Source organism: Piliocolobus tephrosceles, chromosome 2 (genome assembly GCF_002776525.5).
Source record: "Piliocolobus tephrosceles isolate RC106 chromosome 2, ASM277652v3, whole genome shotgun sequence".
Classification (NCBI taxonomy): domain Eukaryota; kingdom Metazoa; phylum Chordata; class Mammalia; order Primates; family Cercopithecidae; genus Piliocolobus; species Piliocolobus tephrosceles.
Window position 1 is genome coordinate 82776504 of NC_045435.1, and position 22011 is coordinate 82798514.

The following is a 22011-nucleotide window of genomic DNA, read 5'->3' on the forward strand; positions in this document are numbered from 1 at the left end:
AAGTGCAAAGCTTCCCTTTCTCCATGTCTGGATAAGAACAGCCAAGCATGGCTACAGAAAGTCACACAATGGTACAGGTTGACATCAGAACAGACTCAAATCCAATAGGACCTCAATGCTACTGATCATCTACCTCGATTCTCTGGTCCTATCATCACCTAATTCTCTGCAATGACTGTTCTGAGCCTTTTCCACTCTTCTCAGACATACTACTCTGTCACCTACCCCCTCATCATCTGCATTTAACCCTGCTTCCGGTTACAGAGAAATTAGGAATTTAGGTAGGAATACTCCCAGCTTCCCACTATTAAACCCAACTCATATCTACCTCATCTCTTCCTCTCATTACAAAGAAAACATACCTTCTCTTAATACAGTCTCTGACATCTTAACAAATTGAGTTTTCCAATCCACGAACATACATTCTTTCATTTGTTGAGGTCTTTTTAAATTTCCTTCAGCAAACTTTTACACAGAAGAGGTCTTACACAGCTCTCACTAGATTTATTCCTAGGATCTTAATTTTTAATTTTTTTTTCTTCTATGTCTCTACATTTGGAACATATGGAAAACAGTCGTGATGGCTGTCCTTATGTCCTTTTCTGATAACTTTAACATCTGTGTGAGTTTTAGGTGGGTTTCAATTGATGGGGTCTTCTTACCATGGGTCACGCTTTCCTGCTTCTTTGCACGCCTGGTAACCTGGATTGAATGCCAGGCATAAAAGCTTATTCAGTGCTAGATATTTCTGTATTCCTATCAATATTCCTGTGTTTTGTTCTGGGATGCAGCTAAGTCACTTCAATGAAACAGTTTGATCCTTTTAGGTCTTGCTTTAATGGTTAGCTCAGGTCAGCCTGGAGCATCACTCGGTCTAGGGCTAATTATTCCTCAAGGCTGAGGCAACATCTTTTTGAGTACTCAACCCAGTGGTCCACCAGTTATGAGATTTTCCAGTCTGGCTGGAAAACAAGACAATATTGGCTGGTGGGAACAGGCAATATTCCTGGACCCATGTGAATGATGAACACTTCTAAACTATTCAAAATATTTTGTCCTCGGCCTTGGGTAGTTTTCTCTTACACATGTGCTAAAAAGTACTCTGAATACTTGGGAGTCCCTCTGCTCATCTCGAGTCCTCTGCAATTCACTCCTCCCTGGTACTCTCTCCTGCATACTCAAGCCACCTTGTTCTCCACAGACTATTAGCTTCATTTTTTCAACTCTGGGAGACCACAGGGCTTCCCCTGGGATCCCCCTCTGTGCACCGTGGCCCAGGAGCTCTCTCAAGCCAGTAAGCTGGGACAACTATGGGCTTATTTCAAGCATTCCTGTGTCTCAGAGATCTCTCTCCTTCATTGCCTAACATCCAGTGTCTTGAAAACCATTGTTTTAAAGATTGCCTCTATTCGGTTTTGTGGTTTCAGGTGGGAGGGTAAATCCAGTTCTGTTACTCCATCTTCACTAGAGGCAGAGGTCTCTGTTAATTCTATCTTAATGGTATTTTAAAATCACCTTTATCGAGGTACAAGACACATAAAATAAAACATATACAATTCAAAGTATACAGTTTGGCTAATGTTGACACCCATGTAAACAACGCCCCAGTCAAGATGTAGAAATTTAAAATAACAACCCCCCCCCAACAAAAGTTGCCTCATTCCACTTCCCAATCAACTCCACTTCCTACCCAGAAAACCAATGACCTGATTTCTGTCACTATAGATTAGTTCTACCTGTTCTAGAACTTCATATAAATATGTTTCTTTCTTTCTGGCTTCTTGTTTCTGAGTTTCGTTGATAATGTATTAGTACTTCATTCTTTTTTATTGCTGAATATTCCAATGTGTGATTATACCACAATTTGCTTATTTACCTATTGATAGACATTTGAGTTTTTCTAGTTCCAGCTACTATGAATAAGGCTCTGTGAGTGCTCATGTACCAGTCATTTTGTTGACATACGTTTTCATTTCTCTTGAGCAAATACTAGAAATGGAATTGCTTGGCCATATAGTGAGTATATGTTTAACTTTATGAGACACTGACAAACTTTCCCAAAGTAGTTGTATCATTTTACGTTTCTATAAACAATGTATGAGCATATCAGTTACTCTGTACTTTTGATGACACTTGGAAATCATCTTTTTGATTTTAGCTATTGTACTACATATGTAGCAGTTTCTTAACTTGCACTTCCCTGATGGTTAATGATATAAAACATCTTTAATGTGTACTTACTGGCTATTTATATACATTCTTTTGTAAAGTATGCTTAAAAATGTTTTGCCAATTTTTGAGTTGTTCTTCTATTATCTAGTTGTTAAGAGTTCTTCACATATTCTAGATACACAGATGTAAGTGTTGTATTTTCTACCAGTGTGGTTTCCCTTTAAATTTCTAGTTTTTGAAGAGTAGAAATCTATTTAGAAAATATTTATATGTTTAGCTTTTTAATTAGATCATCTGATTGATTTCAAGTTTAATGTTTTTGTCTGGTATGACCTTTTTCTAGCACCTTCATCAAAAAGCAGTTGAACATACAAAGGAACTTCTGAATTTGTTATTCCATTCAGTTGTTTTAGTAATCTACCTTTATGTCAAATACTATACTTATTACAGCTTTACAGTAAATCTTGAAACAGCAGTGTAAGTCCTCCTTATTTATTTCTTATGATTGTTTTCATTATTAGAGGTCATTTGCAATTATATATTAGTTTTAGAATAAGCTTGTCAGTTTCTAAAAGAAAGGCTATTGAGATTTATAAATGGGACAACATTGAATGCATAGAGAAAAATGGACATCTTAACAATATTGAATCTTTCAATCCATGAGCATGGTATATCTTCATTTATTTAGAGCACTGTAATTTTACTAATCAGTGTTTTGCAGTTCTCAGTGTAGAGGTCTTCCATATCTTTTCTTATATTCATTCCTAATACTTAGGAATGCTATTGTAAATGATTTTTGATGGTATTGTAATTTTTTAAATTTCATTTTCAACACCTGCATCTTGTATATAGGAATAAAATGGAATTTTGTATACTGACTTTGTATCCTGTCACCCTGCTATACTCACTTATTAATTCTAGGTTTTGGGTTCAATTATTGGGACTTTCTATGAGGACAATCATGTTTGTAAATAGAAATAGTTTTTTCTTTCTTTCCAATCTTTCTGCCTTTTATCTCTGTCTTACCTTCAGACTTTCAATAAAACATTGAATAAAAGAAGAGAGAAAAATGGTTACTTTGTTCCTAATCTTAAGAAGAAAACATTCAGTCTTTCACCAGTAAGTATACTGTCAGCTATAGTTCTTTTTTCAGGCTGAAGAAGTTTTTGTATATTCTTAGTTTGCTGAGAGTTATTATAAATGGTTATAGAATATTGTTAGTAATGTTGCCTGAATTTACTGAGGTGATCATATGATTTCCCCTTTCATTCTATTAATATGGTAAATTATTTGATTTTCCAATGGTGAATCAACTTGGTATTTCTGGCATAAATCCCACTTGGCCATGAGATATTATTCCTTTCATCCTGCTATATTCTATTTGCTAATATTTGAGAATTTTCGTGTACAAATTAATGAAGGATGCTGTTCTTATTATGTCTTTGTAAAGTTTTGGTATTGAGATTTTGGCCTCATGAGCTGGCAAATGCTCCCTCCAACTTTAGTACCTGAAATAATTTCTAGGAATGGTATAATTTCTTTCTAAATTGGCTGACATAATTCACTTTTGACCTCATCTAGGCCTCTTATTTTCTTTGAGAGAAGGTTTGCAATTCTGAATTCCATTTAAAAAGGCAAATATAGGACTCTCCCAATTTATTTCTTGGTAGGTTGCATATTTCAAGGAATTTGCCTGTTTCTCCTAAGTTACCAAATTTGTCATAAAACAGTTTATTCTATTATTTTAATGTCTGTAATATCTGTGGTATCTCCTCTTTCATTTCTAAAACTGGTAATTTGCTCTTTTTCCTTTTTTGATTAGTTTTGTTAGAGATTTATCCATTTTTATTAAGCTTTCCAAATAACTTTATAATTTGTGTTTTCTATTTTATTTACTTCTGTTATTCTTTTTTCTACTTACCTTGGACTTATTTGGTCTTCTTTTTCCAGATTAGTAGATAGAAATGTAGATCACTTAATTTAGACCTTTCTTCCTTACTGATAGAGCTATAAATGTCCCTCTAAGCACTGCATTAGATGGATCATACAATTTCCCAGTTGGATTTTATCAGTTTCAAAATATTTTCTGATTTTTATTATTTTTTGAGTTAAAGGTTATTTAATTTCCAAACATTTGGGAAGGTTTACAGACAGCTTGTTACTAACTTCTGTTTTAAATCTACTGCCATTAGAACAAAGATACTTCGTAAAATTTCAATTGTTCGAGATTTAATGAGACTTTAATGGCCAAGATATGGTCTATGTTGGTCAATGTTCCACGTGCTCTGAAAAGAATGTGTACTCCACAATTACTGAACATAGTATTTTGTAAATATCAATTAGGTCAAGTTGGCTGATAGTTATTAACCAATCTAAATATAATCTAGATATTATCTATACTTGCTGTTTTTAACCTAGCAATTATTGAGAAGGAATAAAATTTTTCATCTATGTTTCTGGATTTATTAATTTCTCCACTTAATTTTAACAACTTTCGCTTCATGTACTTTCAAGCTGTATTTAGGTGCCAACACATTTAGGATCACTGTGTCTTCTTAATGAATTGACCTTTTCATGAGTATAAAATGTCCCTATTTCTGGAAATGTTCCTTATGCTAAAGTCCAACTTGTGTGGGTTAGTATGGTTCATCCATTTTTTATTTTTAATCCATGTCTTTATAGCATCTTACATTTTTACTCGGTCTGACAATTTCTATCTTTTAACTAAAATGTTGTGCACATTTTCATCCAATGCAATTATTGATATAACTGGGTTTGTCTACCATCTTGTTGTTGGTACTGCATGTTCTTTGCTCCCGTTTCTTCCTTTTCTGACTTATTTTGGACAATTTAGTACTATTTAATATTTCATTTTCTCTCTTCTTTTTAGTAACTTTTTAAAGTCATTACTCTGGAGATTATCATATGCACCCCTTAAGTTCTCACAGTCTACCATGAATTCATATTATTTCAAAATGTAATAACTTTATCACAGTGAAGCTCCACTTAACTTCCTTCTATCTTCTGTGTATGGTTATCCTATAATTTACTTTGACCTGTTCCAGTTCCCATAACAGCTTATTACTTTAAATTATCTTTTAGAAAATTTAGAAATGAGAAGAGATCTTTTATCTTTGTTTGCCATTTTGATGCCTTTTTCTTTCTTCTTCTTCTTTTTTTTATTTTTTTGATGAAGTTTCGCTCTTGTTGCTGAGGCTGGAGTGCAGTGGTGCGACCTCAGCTCACCACAGCCTCTGCCTCCCAGAGTAGCTGGGACCACAGGCATGTGCCACCACTCCCGGCTAATTTTTTTGTATTTTTAGTAGAGACAGGGTTTCTCCATGTTGGTCAGGGTGGTCTTGAACTCCTGACCTCAGGCGACCTGCCTGCCTCAGACTCCCAAAGTGCTGGGATTACAGGTGTGAGCCACTGCGCCCAGCCACGCTCCTCATTTTTAAAGTGGATATTTAACGTTTCTATCTGGTATTATTTTCTTCTAGCCTGAAGAACCTCCTTTAACATTTCTTAGAGTGCGAATTTGTTGGTGACCAATTCTTCGATTTTGTTTACCTGAAAGTTTTTCTATTTCCTTCTTTTGTGAAGGGTATTTTTGTTTCATACAGAATCATTTTTCCAAACTCTTTGAAGATGTCACCCATTGCCCTATGACTTGCACTATATCTGCAAACAAGTAGATGCATATTCTTATTATTTTCTCCTAGTACGTAATGTGCCTTTTCCCATTTGCTTTCTTTTAAAATTCTCTGTATCTTTTACTTTCAGATATCTAAATTTGATGTGCTTAGCAGTGGTTCCCTTTGTGTTTCTACTGCTTGAGGTTTGTTGGGCCTCTTGGATCTATTAACTTAGCTTTCAATACTTTGCAACATGGTCAGCTTTATTTATCTTAAAATTTTTCCTCAATCTCTTTCTTCTTCTGTGACTCCAATTTCATATGCATCAGATTGCTTATTGTTGTTTTAGAGATCACTAAGCCCTCATCGACATTTTCTATAATGTCCAATCTACTTTTTTCAGATAATTGTATTGTTTCTATTTATCTACTGAGATTTACCTATTCCTTTATTATGTCCATCTTTTCCTTCAGTTCTTTAAACGGGCTCATAGTAGACTTCAAAGTCTTTGATTATTAATCGTAACATCCGTCATCTTTTGTTTCTACTGAATTTTCCCTCCTTGATCATGAATACTTTCCTGCTTCTTTTCATGTCTTATAGTTTTTGGTTATGAGGAAAAACATCTTGGGAACGTCTGGGCTTTGGTCTCTTCCTTTAACGAATGTTGATTTTTGTTTTTTTGGCAGGTATTTAATTTATTGGCCATTTCACCTGATCCTTTTGAAACTTGTTTCCACACTTTTTAAGTCAGGTCTGGAGTACTCTTACTCAAGGGCTAAAGTAGCTCCAACCCTAAAGCCTGGCTTTTCTAAAGTCTCAGTATCCAATGTATTCAACTAGGTCCTTCCACTACAGCTGAGCAGAACCATGTACCTCCCAGCATAGAGTGATTTCCAACTACTTATAGCATTCTACTAGCTGTTCTCTGCCTGACCTCAGTATCACCTGGCACAGAAGCAGCTTAGTGTACGGTCAGATTTCAGAGAACCTCTACTCTGATTACTGGATCCCCTTCTCTGCATACTTCTCACCCATACTCTGCCCTGAAAATCCCAGCCATCTTAGCAGCCCCGAACTCTCTTCTTTGACCCCTCAGCAAGTGGACCATCGTTCTCTGCTGGGGTCTGCCTCTCTGCCATAATTCTAAAACTGTCTCCAGGCAGAAAGCCAGGACAATTGCAGTTTATCTCATGTGTTTCCCTTCTTGTAGGGATTGCAATCCTGTACATCCTATTTCCATTTTCTGAAAAGAGTTGCTTCCTATTTTTTGCCCAGTCTTTTACAGTTGTTTATGGTGAAAGGTCCAGTCTGGTAGCACTAGTATGTTGTGGCTGGAAGCAGATTATATGAGCCTTAAACTGGTCTCTCTACATCCATTTGTGTATCTATCCAATCTATTCATATTACTGCAGCCACAGTGATTTTCATATGCAGATTTTCCCAACATTTTATTAAGAATTTCAAACATCCATAAAAGTAGAAACAATTATACAATGAACACCCATATGCCTACCACCTAGATTCCATAATTCATACCTGCTATCTTTTCTTCTTCTTTTTTTTTAAGACAGGGTCTCACTCTGCTCCCCAGGCTGGAATGCAGAAGCATGATCACAGCTCACTGCAGCCTCAAACTCCTAGGCTCAAGTGATCCTCCTGCCTCAGCCTCCTGAGTAGCTGGGACTATATATAGGCACACCTAACTAAAAATACTTTTTTTTTTTTTTTTTTTCAGAGACAAAGTCTCGCTATGTGGCCCAGGCTGGTTTCAAACTTCTGGCCTCAAGCAACCCTTCCACCTCACCCTCCTGAATCGCTTGGATTACAGGTGTAAGCCACAGCACCCAGTTGCTACATTTTCTTTATCATCTATCTCTGCATCCCCCTATCCATCTATTAATTCATCTTATCTTTTTGAAGGATTTTAAGGTAAGCTGAAGATATGAGAACAAAGCATAATTTTTAGAAAATGTAAATCTGAATCATATCACTCCCTGCTTAAAATTCATCCATGCATTCTCTTACCCTTCAGCTAATGACCAAAACCTGTGACACAGTCTAAACGTCCTATGTGACATGGACTCTGCCGGCCAGTCTCTCTCCTTTCATCTGCCTCCATCTCCACCTCCCCCAGTTCCGGTCACCCTAGCTTCGTTCAGTTCCTCCAGCATCCTCTGCTTCTTCCTACTGTATCTCCTTTCTGTGGGTTTTCCCTTGACTGGAATATCCTTGCCCCAGCCTCTTCTCCCACTTTGCCTGGATACAGTGACTACTCATTCTTCACTTCCAGGATGCTCCTACCCACTAAACTGACAGCAGTTGTGCCTGTTAAACCCTCTCACAGCACATGAACCTTTCTTTCAAAGCATTTACACAGGTTTGTAATTGTCATTTTGGCCTCCATCATTAGATATAAGCTTCATGAAGAAAGGAACCATTTCATTCTACCACTGTAACTGCAGTGCCTACACAATGCCTATATCCCACCACTGTAACCCCAATGCCTACACAGTGCCTACATCCCACCACCATAACCCCGGTGCCTACATCCCACCACCATAACCCCGGTGCCTACATCCCACCACTGTAATCCTGGTGCCTACATTCTACCACTGTAACCCCAGTGCCTAGCAGGGCACTTGGCATACATCTACCACTGTGTAGGAACTGAAAAAAAATGCATTAAATGAATAAGTCATTCTTAGGAAGTTAAGAGAGAGGGAGAAAAAAGGATCCAGCAGGATTTTCTTATTCTTATTCGTCTGTTATATCAAATCCAACTGCCTCCAGGCCAAGCACAGTTGCCCTATTTCCAGAGAGCTATGGAACAAAGTCATCCAGAAAGCCCTCCGAAGACAAAAATCCATAGTTCTCCAATGCTCTTCTAGCAGCCGATCTAAATTCTCATAAGACTGTGGATTTTTATGCTCATTTGTTTCTCAAAAATACAGCTCTGAATACCAAAGCTGTTTTGTTTTCCAGAGAAAATCTCTTTAATAAATGGTATCAATAAGGGCTTAAAACCAACACCTCATTCCATGCCTCTCATCTCACACACCAGGGCAGTAACAGTGGCTCTCCTTTGCTCTGTGGCACTGTGGATGCTGTCTCACATGGGCAGAGGATAATTAGGGCTTGGGTGCATACATTTGTTGAAGTATTAAAACGAAATCCAGAAAAGGAACTCTTGGATCTTAACAGGGAAGAGTTCCCTACACTATAGATCCACTGGTCTTTGTACACCAAGCTGCCCTGCAATACCAATATTTGATCTCTGTAAAATCAATGTTACCATCCCGTAAAAGAATATTACACAAAAGAGAAAAGAAGCATAACGTTGACAGTAGCATCTTAGAGACAATCACCAATTTGTTTCTCACAAACCAAATTATTAAACTCCTAAATATCCTTTTCATTGTAAAAGTAATGGCAATTGTTAATGCCTCCAATTGAATAGGGAACACAGAAAAATTATGGCTTTAATTTCAACTATTAAGGTAGCAACAGCTTTATAAAGAACTGGGTCTGTGCATGAAAGCACTGTAATGAATTCTCTTCCCCTAGGATTTGAGATCAACAGATTCAACAGCCTCCCCTGCAACACGAATACCCTCAACAACCTCCCTCTTCTAACCCGCACATCAACAACCCAGAGCACAGGTGGAGGGGAACTGCGGACAGAGCAGTCAACTCAGCACAGAGCTCTCCATCCGCAAAACGAGCGTCCAGGAGGGCACATGTGACCAGAGGTGCCTCCTGGGTCCTCAGAGGTCTTTCTGTACATTATAAAAAAAAGAACTTGGTCAGGAACAGATGATAGCCACAGCTGACAAGTGAGAGCTCTACTGAATCTGTTGCTAGTGCCTGGCTGCTGTCCACTGCTGTTGCCAGGGAAACAGACGTCAGCTTGATGGAAACAAGGATCAGCGAAAACTTTCACTTACCTCGTTTCCACTGATCCCGACAGCCATTTCTATGGAAACAGTAGCTGCGAGCCAGCGGCAGAGAGGTTACCACTCACTTGTTAATGTCAGGTATGGCTACCAGCCTGTGCACTTCAGGTACCATGGTACCAACAGCACCAGGATCCAGCTGTCAGCTACCCCCAACAGCTGTTAACTCTGCAACAAGAAAGTTCAGTGTTCAAAAGTATATATAAATGTTTAGCTAGGTTCTTTATTAGAAAAAGGAAATTTACCACTCTCATTTAAAGCCAAATCGGAACTTAGTTTCTTGTTCTACCAAAGCCAAGCCACGTGAGGGTACTGAAGGACCCTGAATCTTTCCGGCACCCTAACCTCAGCATTCAACCCCATCCACAATATTACTTCATGGTTCAGAAAAAGGGACATCCAACTGTAAACAAATCTTTCACGTATTAGCCTCTTCAAACCAAAGACAAACCCAGCTAAACGTGGGGAAGTACTTTGCTACATGAAATCATTAAGCATGTCTTTAGCATTCTGTCAGCTTAATCATCACTACAACACATAGGAAGTTATTTTTTAACCATATGAACTATCTACAAAGAGTCCTCCACTGTCGCTTTTAGACTGGACTTCTGTGTGCCCTAGTAGCCACTGGCCAAAAATTCTCTGTTGGCCAAGATATGGAATTAACTCACTATTACAGTGTGGTTTTATTCTGAATATGGTAACAAATATACCGATATGCTGGCTACCCCAGGACCCCACTAACAACCTTTTCAATTTTGTAAGCAATTACCCTACTCTTTAACAATGCAGACACATCAGAGGTATATATAGTGGAGGAAATTCAATTGTCCATTTTCTATCAGTAGATGCTGGTAAAGTGTTGAATGAGAGAAAAATCTTCTTCTTTTTTTTTTGTGAGACAGAATTTTGCTCTTGTTGTCCAGGCTGAAGTGCAATGGTGCAGTCTTGGCTCATTGCAACCTCTGCCTCCCAGGTTCAAGTGATTCTCCTGCCTCAGCCTCCCAAGTAGCTGGGATTACAAGCATGTGCCACCATGCCTGGCTAATTTTTGTATTTTTAGTAGAGACAGGGTTTCACCACCTTAGTCAGGCTGGTCTCAAACTCCTGACCTCAGGTGATCCACCTGCCTCAGCCTCCCAAAGTGCTGTATTACAGGCATGAGTCACTGTGCCCAGCCAAATGAGAGAAAAATCTAATCTCAGTCATGAAAAATGTATAAGAATGCCTATTCCCAGAGGATACGTCTCCACTTAGAAAATTCACAAGTAATACAACTACTATCTATTGGTGTGTTTTGCCTCTTGAGCAGCCATTCAAGTAGAAGAAGTCAGAGATTGTCTGGCTATTACTAGTATGAATTTAAATGGACCAAACCTGATTCCATTACGTAGAATTCTGGTATAGTCAGTCCACAGCACACTGGCACCGGCACCATCTTCCCTCTTCACACTCTCCATCCCATGAATCTTTGCTTTAGGAAACCAAAGCTTCCTAAATGTAGCCATGCCTGAGTCTTTGTCTAGGCCCCTGGTATCCGCTTAGCCAGAATGGAATGTAGGAGGTGAGATTCAAACAGATAAACTAGTTTGAAAATCGCCTTCAGTTTTCCATAATGCTTCGCTTCATCCATGTTCCCTTAAACTTCTAAAGATAAATAGGCATATAGTAATACAAAATTGGATTGATTTAAAATGATACCTGTGATCTTGTAGGATCTGGAACTTACTGGAACACCAAGAATACAAATTAATTTGTATTTGTATGATTTTGAATTTACAGACCTGGGCTGGGTTTACATTCAATTTTATAACATAAGAGTGGGTTTAATAACAACATTTATTGACTAACAATATAGAAGATCTACTTAACAAAGTATTTCAAATATTTTTCATAAGATGTTGCCAAAACCAAAGGTTTGAATTCGTAAGCAGATTATAAATGATTTTAATCTATTCTTTGAAGCAAGCCCAGGAGGGGGTTTATGCAGTAATATCCTTTAGTCAGCAGTGCCTTATGTCATTATATATATAATAAAACATTTTAAAAATATAACTTGGGCTTTTCACTAACACAGACCTATCTTGGCCAGTTATTATTAATTAGTTTGAAAGGACTGAATTGATTCGATTCTTTTCTTGCATCAAATCCAGGAAGAGATGCACCCTTTCTGAACTACCATCATTTCAACGGGCCAAGCCTTCTACGTTCTTCAGCCCACTGAGTCCTCACTGAACTTCACGAAGCTGGTACTGTGATGAGCTCCATTTCACAGATGAGGAAAGTAAGGCGCAAAGAGGTAAGTAACTTGCACCAAATCTCACAACTGGAAAAGGTAGAACAAACATTCAAGACTTGGTTGTCTGATTCTAAAGCTGGTGTGCTTAACCACTACATAAGAGAAATGCCATTCCCCTCAATTTGTGCAAAAAAACCTTGTCAAATATAACTTTAATAACAATGATTGAGACCTGCATAATACTTTGCAGCTGACACAGTGCTTCCACATCCTCCAGAGTCACCCCTTCTTGGGTGACACTGAGTACAACACTGATGTGTGTGTAAAGTGCGGCCACCTGCTGGGATATCCAGAAAATGCTACACTCCAGAATTTCCAAAGAGTATTCTGCACTGTTCCCACCTAACCCAGTGAGGGGAGTGGCGGACATCCATGGATTTAAGATAAGGATATGTTAAATGAGAAAAACCCTTTATGTATTTTTAGAAGCACTTCTACAGTCATTAGCTGATTGAAAACCACCCTGTGTGGGAGATGGCGAGACAGGATATCTCTGATATCCTGAAGGACAAAGAGACTGAGGCTCAGGGTATCTCAGTGAAGTCCCAGAGTGAACGTGGGACTCCGGCAGGACAGAACCTAAGTCTTCCAGCCCCCTTCCTGGGGTTGGAGCCACATCTTGGGAGCCTAGGGCATCTCCCATCTTGCAAGCTCAGACACCCACACCATAGGTGGATGGCTGGGGTGGCAGGTGGGTCCTAAAATGGAGAAGGAGGCAGAGTCAACCAGCCTACCGCCCATGACCCTGGGAATCTAGCTTGATTCTAAAGATGAAAACCTCAAAAGGGGGTTCCATGAACAATTTGAAAAGTGAAAAATTGCCAAGCTTCTAGAAGGCCACGTGTAATATGTCTGAGTTGCAGACTTAAAGAAGACATTCTTTCCGATTCTTGGTCATAATGGGAGCATATCCTCAATGACAACTTAAGGTTAAATTGCAACATTAGTCATAGACATTCTCAGCCCCTCCCACAGAATACTGTGATCAGAGATGTAAGTATTCATCTATGTTCATGCATGGCTGCACAGGGTTTACAGTTCATAAACTTCATACTTACCTTGAGGGAAAAAAGACTATGTTATAAAACCAAAGATTTTCTCAAATCATCAGTGTTACAACACTTTGCAAATAAACACCAAATTCAATGTGCAGATTAAAGTCTGTTCAAGAATACAATAGGATGGCATGGCCACACACATGAAGGAGCCAAGGAGCAGAAACAGATACAGGTATTTCCAAATGGCTGACAGACTGGAAGACACACAGCACCATCTAACATTTCCTCATGAGAAGGCAATCACATGGTCTCGACCAGCCTTTCTAAAATGAGGGCGTTTTAATTCAGTGCTTAGGGGATTGCATTTGTGTTGGTCTGACAGTCCCCCAGGGTCTATGCAACATAAATTGTCTTCCTCTCAACATTTATATCCTTCCGGTTTTGCAGTACCTCTCTAGTGCTCCCTTAAAAAATTATGAAGACTCTTGAGGCTAAAATTTTTTAAAAAATAATAATTTGCTTTAACAACAACAAAACTATCAATGGGAACGTAAAGAGGGGACTAGCAGGCAGAGAGGGAAGGCGGTGGTTGGGGGGGCGGAGGTGGAGGCATGCCAGCCCGTCCTCAGTCTCCAGGGGAGATGCCTCCTCATCTCTCCAGGGCAGCTCACAGAGCCTCTGGGTCTGCGCCTCTATTGAACATGTGCCCTTCTGCACTGCTTCAAAATGGGCTACCCCATGAGATAATGAATGCCTAAGCACAAGGCTGCTGTCTGTGTCTGAGATATCTTGGCACCCCTGGCCTCTGGACCAGAGCCGGGCACTCTACAGGATCTCAGGAAATACCGGCCAAATCAGGAACACAGCTGCGAGGCTGTGCTTTGCAGACCTGGTTCTGTCTTTACCCAAACCAGCCCTAGCAGAGGCCTTCTGGGGGAGTAGACAGGAGGTCATGGACAGCCTCTAGGGGTCTGAGCACAACACACACTGACAATTAAAATTGCCGGGAAGTCTCGGGTTTTTCTTTTATAATTTCATGTGTCATTTCCAGTCTCCTTCATAAGGGATCAAAGTTTTGTTTTGATGAGAAGGTATTTTTTTTAAAAAATTATTTTCCCCCAAAATATATTTCAGTAAACTGGTTGTTCCATGAAGGAGTGCACCTTTTTTATCCTCCAGCTTTGGGTACCTCCCAAGGCGTTGCAGGTTTAAAACCCCCATTTGTGACAGTGGGAAGCCCTGCCTCCCATCTTTTTCTCTTTTCTTTTTTTAAGCACCTCACGATCTGGCTCCTGCCTCTGCTTCATCATGCCTGCTGGGGCAATGGTTCCTGCCTGGGGAAGCTAAAAGATAAGGCATGTCACCGGCACTGTTAAAATTAGTGGTTTCCATGGCCTCCGTCAGTTTAGCTGGGTTTAGGAGACATGAGGCGCCAAGGAATTCACACCAGGATTGCTGTTGACCTTGCACAGGAAGCTCCTGTGGCAAAATCAAACACGAAGTTATTTCTCCGGGAATAGACACCACCCTCACATGTCCAACCGTAGCCTAAGGCCGCTGAGGTTTACTAGGAGAAAGACACTTCTCACGTTGAGGTGAAAGGGCCTGAGGTTTGAGGAGCCACTCATCTACAGGAGGCGGCTCAGCCAGAGGAGGGTTTTGTGGCCCCAACCCAGGCCCAGCCACCACCTCTCTCTCTGGGGGGCAGTGGCCCCGGGGCCATCTCTACATAGGGACTTCCTGTGACAGTGTGCATTCCCTGGTGTGGAACTGACTACGTTCAATCCAGGGCAGGTTTGGGGAAGATGCAGAAAGGAAGCCAAGATGGATAAATGCACTCGGCTTTCTGCTCTGGAAAAGGCAGTGTTTCCAAAAATGCGATCAAAGCCTTTTCACTAACTCAGCATACATGAAGACATCACTTCCCCGAGATACAGCCTCGGAAAGAGCAAGATAGAGTGAGTGAGGAAGAGATAAACTCGCCTGGAATCAAATCCATCAACACCACTTCCTGAGGGTGCCTGGGCGCAGCGCAGTGACAGAGGCTCTTCTGGGAGACATGGGCCCCTCTTGGGCCTCCTGGTATCCTGCTTGCCCCCCACGACCTGGCAATGGCTATATAAAGGAGCTGACTGTGAGAGAGCCAGACAGCCCCCAGCTCCCTTCTCTGTAGCACCCCACCTTCTGGGGGTGTCTGAGAGGCGGTGTGGATGCAGGGCTGACCACAAGGGTTCTGGGATGGCATCTCCAGCTACAGGCAAGGCACAGCCTGCAACATAAGGAGTCCCCTTTCCAGGCCAGTCTCTGCTACACCCTCTTTATGGAGAGTCAATCCACAGAGAGGAAGTGATAAACAAGTAAACTTCAAGAATGGTGACTGAATGATGCGGTCTCTGTAAGGCCATGAGAAATGTGTGCACAAAAGTCGATCATCACTCTGCATTAAGAGAAGGATTCTATAGGTTATGGTTAAAACTGAATCGCAGGGCCAGTTCTCACAGTGACAGCACTAGAAAACCAGCTAATAAAGAATCCCAATCTGAGGAAGATTTTGAAACTGTACAGTATTTATGTGCTTGTGGCTTATTTCTCCGTCACAGTAAAATCTAAAACTCCCCTGAAAGTATTCATAATGCACTGTGGTGACCTAAAGGGGCCAGGTTATGTACTAATAGACACAAAATTACAAGGGACGAAAGCCTCTTTCCTGGGGAGACCAAGGCTGGAATTTCTTTAACTCACTTGTAATCCACCTCTACACATTCACATACTAACACGACTGGCTTTGGGGGAACGTTTTCATTAAATTAACAGTGTTTGGCAAGCATCGGAAACACAGAATCTCACAGACAGATACAGGGAGAAAGAATCACAGTTCAATCCAAAAGCAACACACTGAGGGGACATCAGAGACCAAACACATGCAGAGAAGCTGTCAGGGAGCAGCTGGGAGACACGCAGAGTTGCCTCACACGTGGCAGCAGGAGAAGGTGAAACACGGATCCAACTGCTTACCCACTAAGGACACCAAGAACCAGGTTAAGGACGAAAAATGAGCCAAGGATGATCAGACTAACAAAATACACCCATGGCCATTCCCATCCTATCGCATCATTTACCTGTAAAATGTAAGGAGATCAGTTATCAGTTACCCATTTGCTAAAGAGCAGAGCCCCAGTTGCAGCTGCCAGACCTCTCAGTGCTTTGCTGAAGGTTAGTGCTCCTAGGACAGGGACTGGGCCTAGGTCCTTCCTTTTTTTTTCTCTGCAAATAAGGACAAGCTCAGCTGCTGAAATCTACAAAAAGCCCACCTACCCAGCTCATTTTGCAACTGTTTTATAACAATTAATCTGCATTATATTTGGATCCAGACAAATAAAGCAATTATAAATGTATCTCATTTCAGAACAGGCAAAAAAGGGCAAGCAATGGAAATTGTTTAAATCTCAAGCAACAATGCTGATTAATTTCTGGTCAATTATCGTTCTATAGTTCTCCTTCATGAAGCCTGGTGAGGTTCCAGGAAACAGCTTGATTTGGGAAGCCTCAGCAGAAAAGAAAGCATCTCAGAGGACACATAGAATGTCTGGCAACCCCTCTTGGCGGCCCTCATCCAGCAAAGCCTGTGTGGTCTTGGCAACTGTCCTCAGGACTCTGCTTTCAAGATGAAAGAGGTGTAGCTTACCCGCTCAATACACCAAGTACAAGATTTAGTACGAAAAATGACCCAAAGATGACGAGACTGACAAAATACACCCAGGGCAATTCAAATCCCATAGCATCATTCATCTGCAAGAAATAAGATGGTCTCATAGGAGTGGGTTAGTAAGAGAATTCAGTAAGGAGAGGGGGTCACATTAGAGATAGCATTCTATACATTTAATTAAACATTTACTTAGATTTAAATCAGAAACAACAGTAGCCAAATCAGAGACAACAGCACCCAACACACATTCATCACATATTCCCAATACAGACACACACACACACACACACACACACACACACACACACACACACAGAGTTATCAAGGCTTTCAAGCCGAATAATTGCAGATTTTGGCCCCAGGAAGGAAAATCAGCTGGGATTTGGCTTTTTCTTACAGGAAACTGTCTTGATACGTGATTTTCGGGAAAGGTCTTGGTAGAGGACAAAACTAGTGCTTAGCTAGAAGCTATTTTCTATACTGCCCAAGATTTTAGACTTTGTGTTTAAAATTTGTGATGGTGGAAAAGTCTTAATTATAGAGACAAACTTGCACCATTTGACTCTATAAACTCTTTTTAAAAACTCCTAAAATAACCTTCTACTGGAAGCCAACCTGCCCAAGGAAACCAAACCCACTTTACATCTGGATTATCTGCAACCTGTGAGTGCCAACAACATGAATGCAGCAAAATGAATGCAAAAAAGAATTTTTTCAAGGTCAACCAGCTCACACACAGTCAGGGGCTCTTTGCGGAATGTGCTTTTTCTTAGCTGAACCCTCAGAAAGGAGAAGCAGCCCTTATTCTCCACACTTAGCTTTGATCTAGATGACCCCCCTGGGAGACTGGCTCCAGCTGTGAGCTGACTGGGTTTCGAGGTGAAAGGGTGTGACCTGAGAAACCCCATTCCCCTACTCCTGGACAAGCTCATGCTGCACACTCAGACACAGTCTCCCTGGCAGACCCTGCCAAGAGAAGCTAGAGCAAACAGGTGCTTTAAGGATCACAGCTGGATGGAACTCTCCACCAGCATAGGTCAGTGTTAAATACAGCAAACACCTTTCCCAGGAAGGAGGTGTTAAGGAGCAGTCAGGGGACAGAATGGATGACCCAAGGTATGATCCTGCCATAACACCCAGAATTTCCAGCCAATAAGAATTGCGAACAGTCTGGATAGAGCCATCTCTCTTGCCTTGCAGGTGCAAGCCCTCAGGGTGTTAAGCATGTGCTTTTTTGCACATGATCTGGCTCCAGGTTTTAGCTTTATAGAATGTGGCTCGTGCACTTCACAATGTTTGCCTCATGCAGAAGCCAAATAGGGAAAGTGAACATTTAAAAAAATTACCTAACATCTGTTCCTGAAGTCTAGGGAGAGGGCATTAAATCCCTTATGAAACACCTGTTTGGCCACATGAAAACTGATGTGCTTAACAGAACTCATATCAGTCTGCACATCTTACACTGGCAATTAGAGTAATGAATGAGCCTGGGCCGTAACTGCAATTGTTGATCTAATTAAGTTGGATAAACTAATTTCAACAGGAAGGCAGAGGGTAATTCATCCAGAGCAACTATACCACTAAACTTACTGAAAACCCCATAGATGAAGAAGAAACTGGCTGCCTGGTGTGGTGGCCTGTGCCTGGCCTGGGTCAGCACCTGAGACAGAGCCCCATCTGGGCTTGTTTCCCTCTGGTTTGGAACAGAGGTGCATGCAGTAGGGGAGAAGGTGCCCATCAAGGTGACAGGAGGGTGGACAGGTTGAGGGCTCCCATCAGGAAACCTCACTCTTCCGTGACCCTAGCAACTGTCATCTGCTTAGCCATCTGCTTCACTAACCCTCCTTCAGGCCTCAGGCTGGTGTTCCAGAGAATGGCTCTAGTAACGGCTGTCTTCTCCACTTGGGAGGGACAATTTTCCTTCAAAAAATTTAATACCCTTTAATTTCTTGGGAGTAGGTGTTCATCAGATTCACATTTGCTCAAATCAGAAGTATCACTTGGAATGACAGTTGAGGCCTAGAGGGAAAGGCTGGAGTTGAACACAGTCCACTGGAGATTCCAAATCTCGAAGTCAGAAGGTGGGGCAAAAGAGACGAACCCTTCTCAATCCAAGTCCCTTTTCAGAGCCAAGCATTTCTTAGATCTTAACATATACAAAAGAAAAATCAGAACATGCAAGCTGTTCTCAAAAACACCCACATGAAAATAAAGACTGCTTGGGATTTTGCCTGTATGGTCTTTATCAACAATGAAGAAACTGGCTTCCACTGAAGGACTTCAATTTAGATAAATATTTAAAAAACTTGTATCAAAGTCATCAAGGGGTGTCATCTGGTGCCCAGGAATTTTCTTTTTAGCTTCAGTTTTCCTTCTTTTAGAAGGTTGAAATGGGCCAGGTGTAGTGGCTCATGCCTGTAATCCCAACACTTTGAGAGGCCAAGGCAGGCAGATCACCTGAGGTTGGGAGTTCAAGACCAGTCTGGCCAACATGGAGAAACCTGTCTCTATTAAAAATACAAAAATTAGCTGGACGTGGTAGCAAATACCTGTAATCCCAGCTACTTGGGAGGCTGAAGCATGAGAATCACCTGAACCCCAGAGGCAGGGGTTGCAGTGAGCTGAGATCATGTCTTTGCACTCCAGCCTGGGTGACAGAGCAAAACTCCATCTCAAACAAATTAAACAAAATAAAAATAAAAGGCTGAAATGCATATTCATGTCTCAAGTTATAGACCAATGCAAGGCTGTTTTTCTAGCTGCTGGAAACACTTCTGGAAACTTGGTATACTGGTTTTAACTCCCCAGAGCATGCAATAAGGAAAAGGCAAGCCCTCGGCTGGTTATTGAGAAACTTCCTAGGTGCCCTGGATGAAGGAGATTGTCAGCTTGACCATGAGTACTTCTTGTGAAGGTCTGACAGCCAGCACCTCCGCAGGAGTGTGCGCTGAGGAAAGAGCTCAGTGCTAAAGCAAGACACCAGAAATTATTTATCTGGATAGCTGTCTCCTGAACCCAATACTTTTTATTTCCTACATTTAAAAACAACCTCTTTCAATTGAAGGGAAAAAAATTTCCTCCAAGTTGAAGAGAAAAATTAAATCATGTAAGTCTAATTCTGCATCTTGAGAAGCCCAGAGAGGTTCCATGACCTACTCAAGGTCACACAACCAGCCTAAACAAGCACTCTTTCCCTGCCCTACACCCTGCTGCCTCTGTGGGCAATAAACACTTACATGTGGGTCAAACAACAGCTCAGTTATATTTATGGAACTCACTTTATCAAAGAACTCTACCATAGGTTTCCTTCCGCCAGAACTTAATGATCCCACTTCCCACACATCCAAATAGTCCTGTTCTAAGTGTGCCTTTCTACATATTGGACCCACCCGTAATTCCCTTCTCAAGACCCTGCCAGACATTTTCCAGACACTAAGGAGAAGCAAGGCATAAATGAGCTTGAGAACGCTGACTGAATATAAACTTGACTCGACGCAAAACAATGCCCTGCAAAGACTTTGTCCACCATATGTAAATACCTAAAGGATTCAGAAATGTGCTTGTAGTCAATATTTAAAATCTAATCTCTTTTTATCTCCCAAGATGTTCCCTTTATGCCCTACTTGTGGATAAAAATAGATATTCAAACATGGCACATCTACACTAATGAGGCAATATGCCTGGTACACTTGAAGGATGATGCCCATCACTTGTGTTTATTGAGTGCCTGCTCAGTGCCAGGCACCGTGCTGGGGAGGGATGTTCTGCTACGTATCACAGTGGTGTGGCTTCCAGCTGACTGTGGCCCATGAAATATTAGGAAGGCTTGGTTCCTTGGCCCCTGCCTGTCTCTATGATGAGCTAATAAATGCAATCAATAGGTAATTAAAAACAATCCTGATGTGTTTCAGAGAGTAAGATCTTAGAGAACAGTCGGGAAGACATTACTTAGCTGCCCCCTAGTGTTCTGAAAGGATTCATAAACTGCTGACAGGTGGAAGAATGCCATGGAAAGAGTGTTGGGTTCTAGTCTAGGCCAGGGGGTTCCCACAGCATGACCCGCAGGCCAAATCCAGCTTGCTGTCTGCTTTTATATGGCCTCAAGCTAAAAATGATTTTTACAGTTTGAAATGGTTGGTGGAGGAAAAAATCAAAAGCAAAATATTTCATGACACAGAGAAGTCATACAAAATTCAATTTCAGGGTCCATAAATGAAGTCTGATTAGAATAAAGCCACATCCATTTGCTGATGTATTGCCCATGGCTGCTTCCTCGCTATAGTGGCAGGGCTGAATAGTTGCCGAGGTGACCATGGAGCCTGCAAGACCAAATACATTTTCTATTTGGCCCCTTATAAAAAGGTTTGCAGACCTCTGTTCTAGATCAAGGACCACAACCATTTGCTGTAGAACCCAGGGAATGTTCCATGGTCTCTACTCCACTGTCTCCATCTTCAAGATCCCAGATCTTCTATAAAGGGATATAGACTGGGATAAAGTTTATAAATGACTTGAGATCCTCCACCAGAATAAAGATGCTGTGTAATTCATGGAGAATGCAATTATACTGTCAAATTATTAACCATGTGATTGTCATATTAATAATAAAAATAATAATTATATCATCCTAGATGATATTTAAACGTTCTCAGGAAAGCAAGTGGAAACTTTTGTTTCCAGGAGCCTGAAGTTCCCTCTCCTTTAATCATCTACTCCCAGGTTTTACACTTGCTTGGCAACAGGAAAATTGTGAGAATCGATGTGCAGGAATATAACATAAAGTATAAAATTGTTCATTAGTCAAGGTATGTTGGATCCACAGTTGACAATTTACCACGTCAATAGAGAGAAAAACAAAGCTGAGAGGAGTCACAGATTTTGATTTTTTTAAAAATCAAAATGTTGTTTTCTGTACTGTCTGGGGAGGGGAAATATCAGAGTTTGGGCTATTGTGATGATGCTTTTTCTATTTATGAGAAACTTCAAGGGAAGACAGGAATTGAGATTTCAACTAATCTGACTAGAAGTTGCAATTTAGGAAATAATAGTGAAAATGAATGCTTCACCTAACCTGAGGGCCCTCTTGCATACAGAAGCCATGCTCCTGGCTCAGCCAATACCATCCCCCTCCTCCTTCCTCTGCATGAAAAGACATTGTTTTACAAATATAAATAACAGATGTGCATACCACCCCCCACATACACACACACACACACACACACACACACACACACACACACACACA

General features: G+C 40.9%; 1 protein-coding gene across 4 annotated transcripts in view; it reads right to left on the reverse strand.

Annotated features, from left to right (window-relative positions):
- The window catches only part of CACNA1D (calcium voltage-gated channel subunit alpha1 D), a 333155-nt gene that overhangs the window by 133680 nt on the left and 177464 nt on the right, over positions 1 to 22011 (reverse strand). For 2 of the 4 annotated variants that reach the window (XM_023189554.2, XM_023189556.1), the window contains exon 8: positions 16076 to 16179. In XM_023189554.2, coding sequence (XP_023045322.1) covers positions 16076 to 16179 — 104 coding nt within the window. Of the gene's footprint in view, positions 1 to 16075; positions 16180 to 16745; positions 16850 to 22011 lie in introns of all 4 variants that reach the window. The other 2 variants (XM_023189557.2, XM_023189555.2) reach the window with 1 other exon arrangement.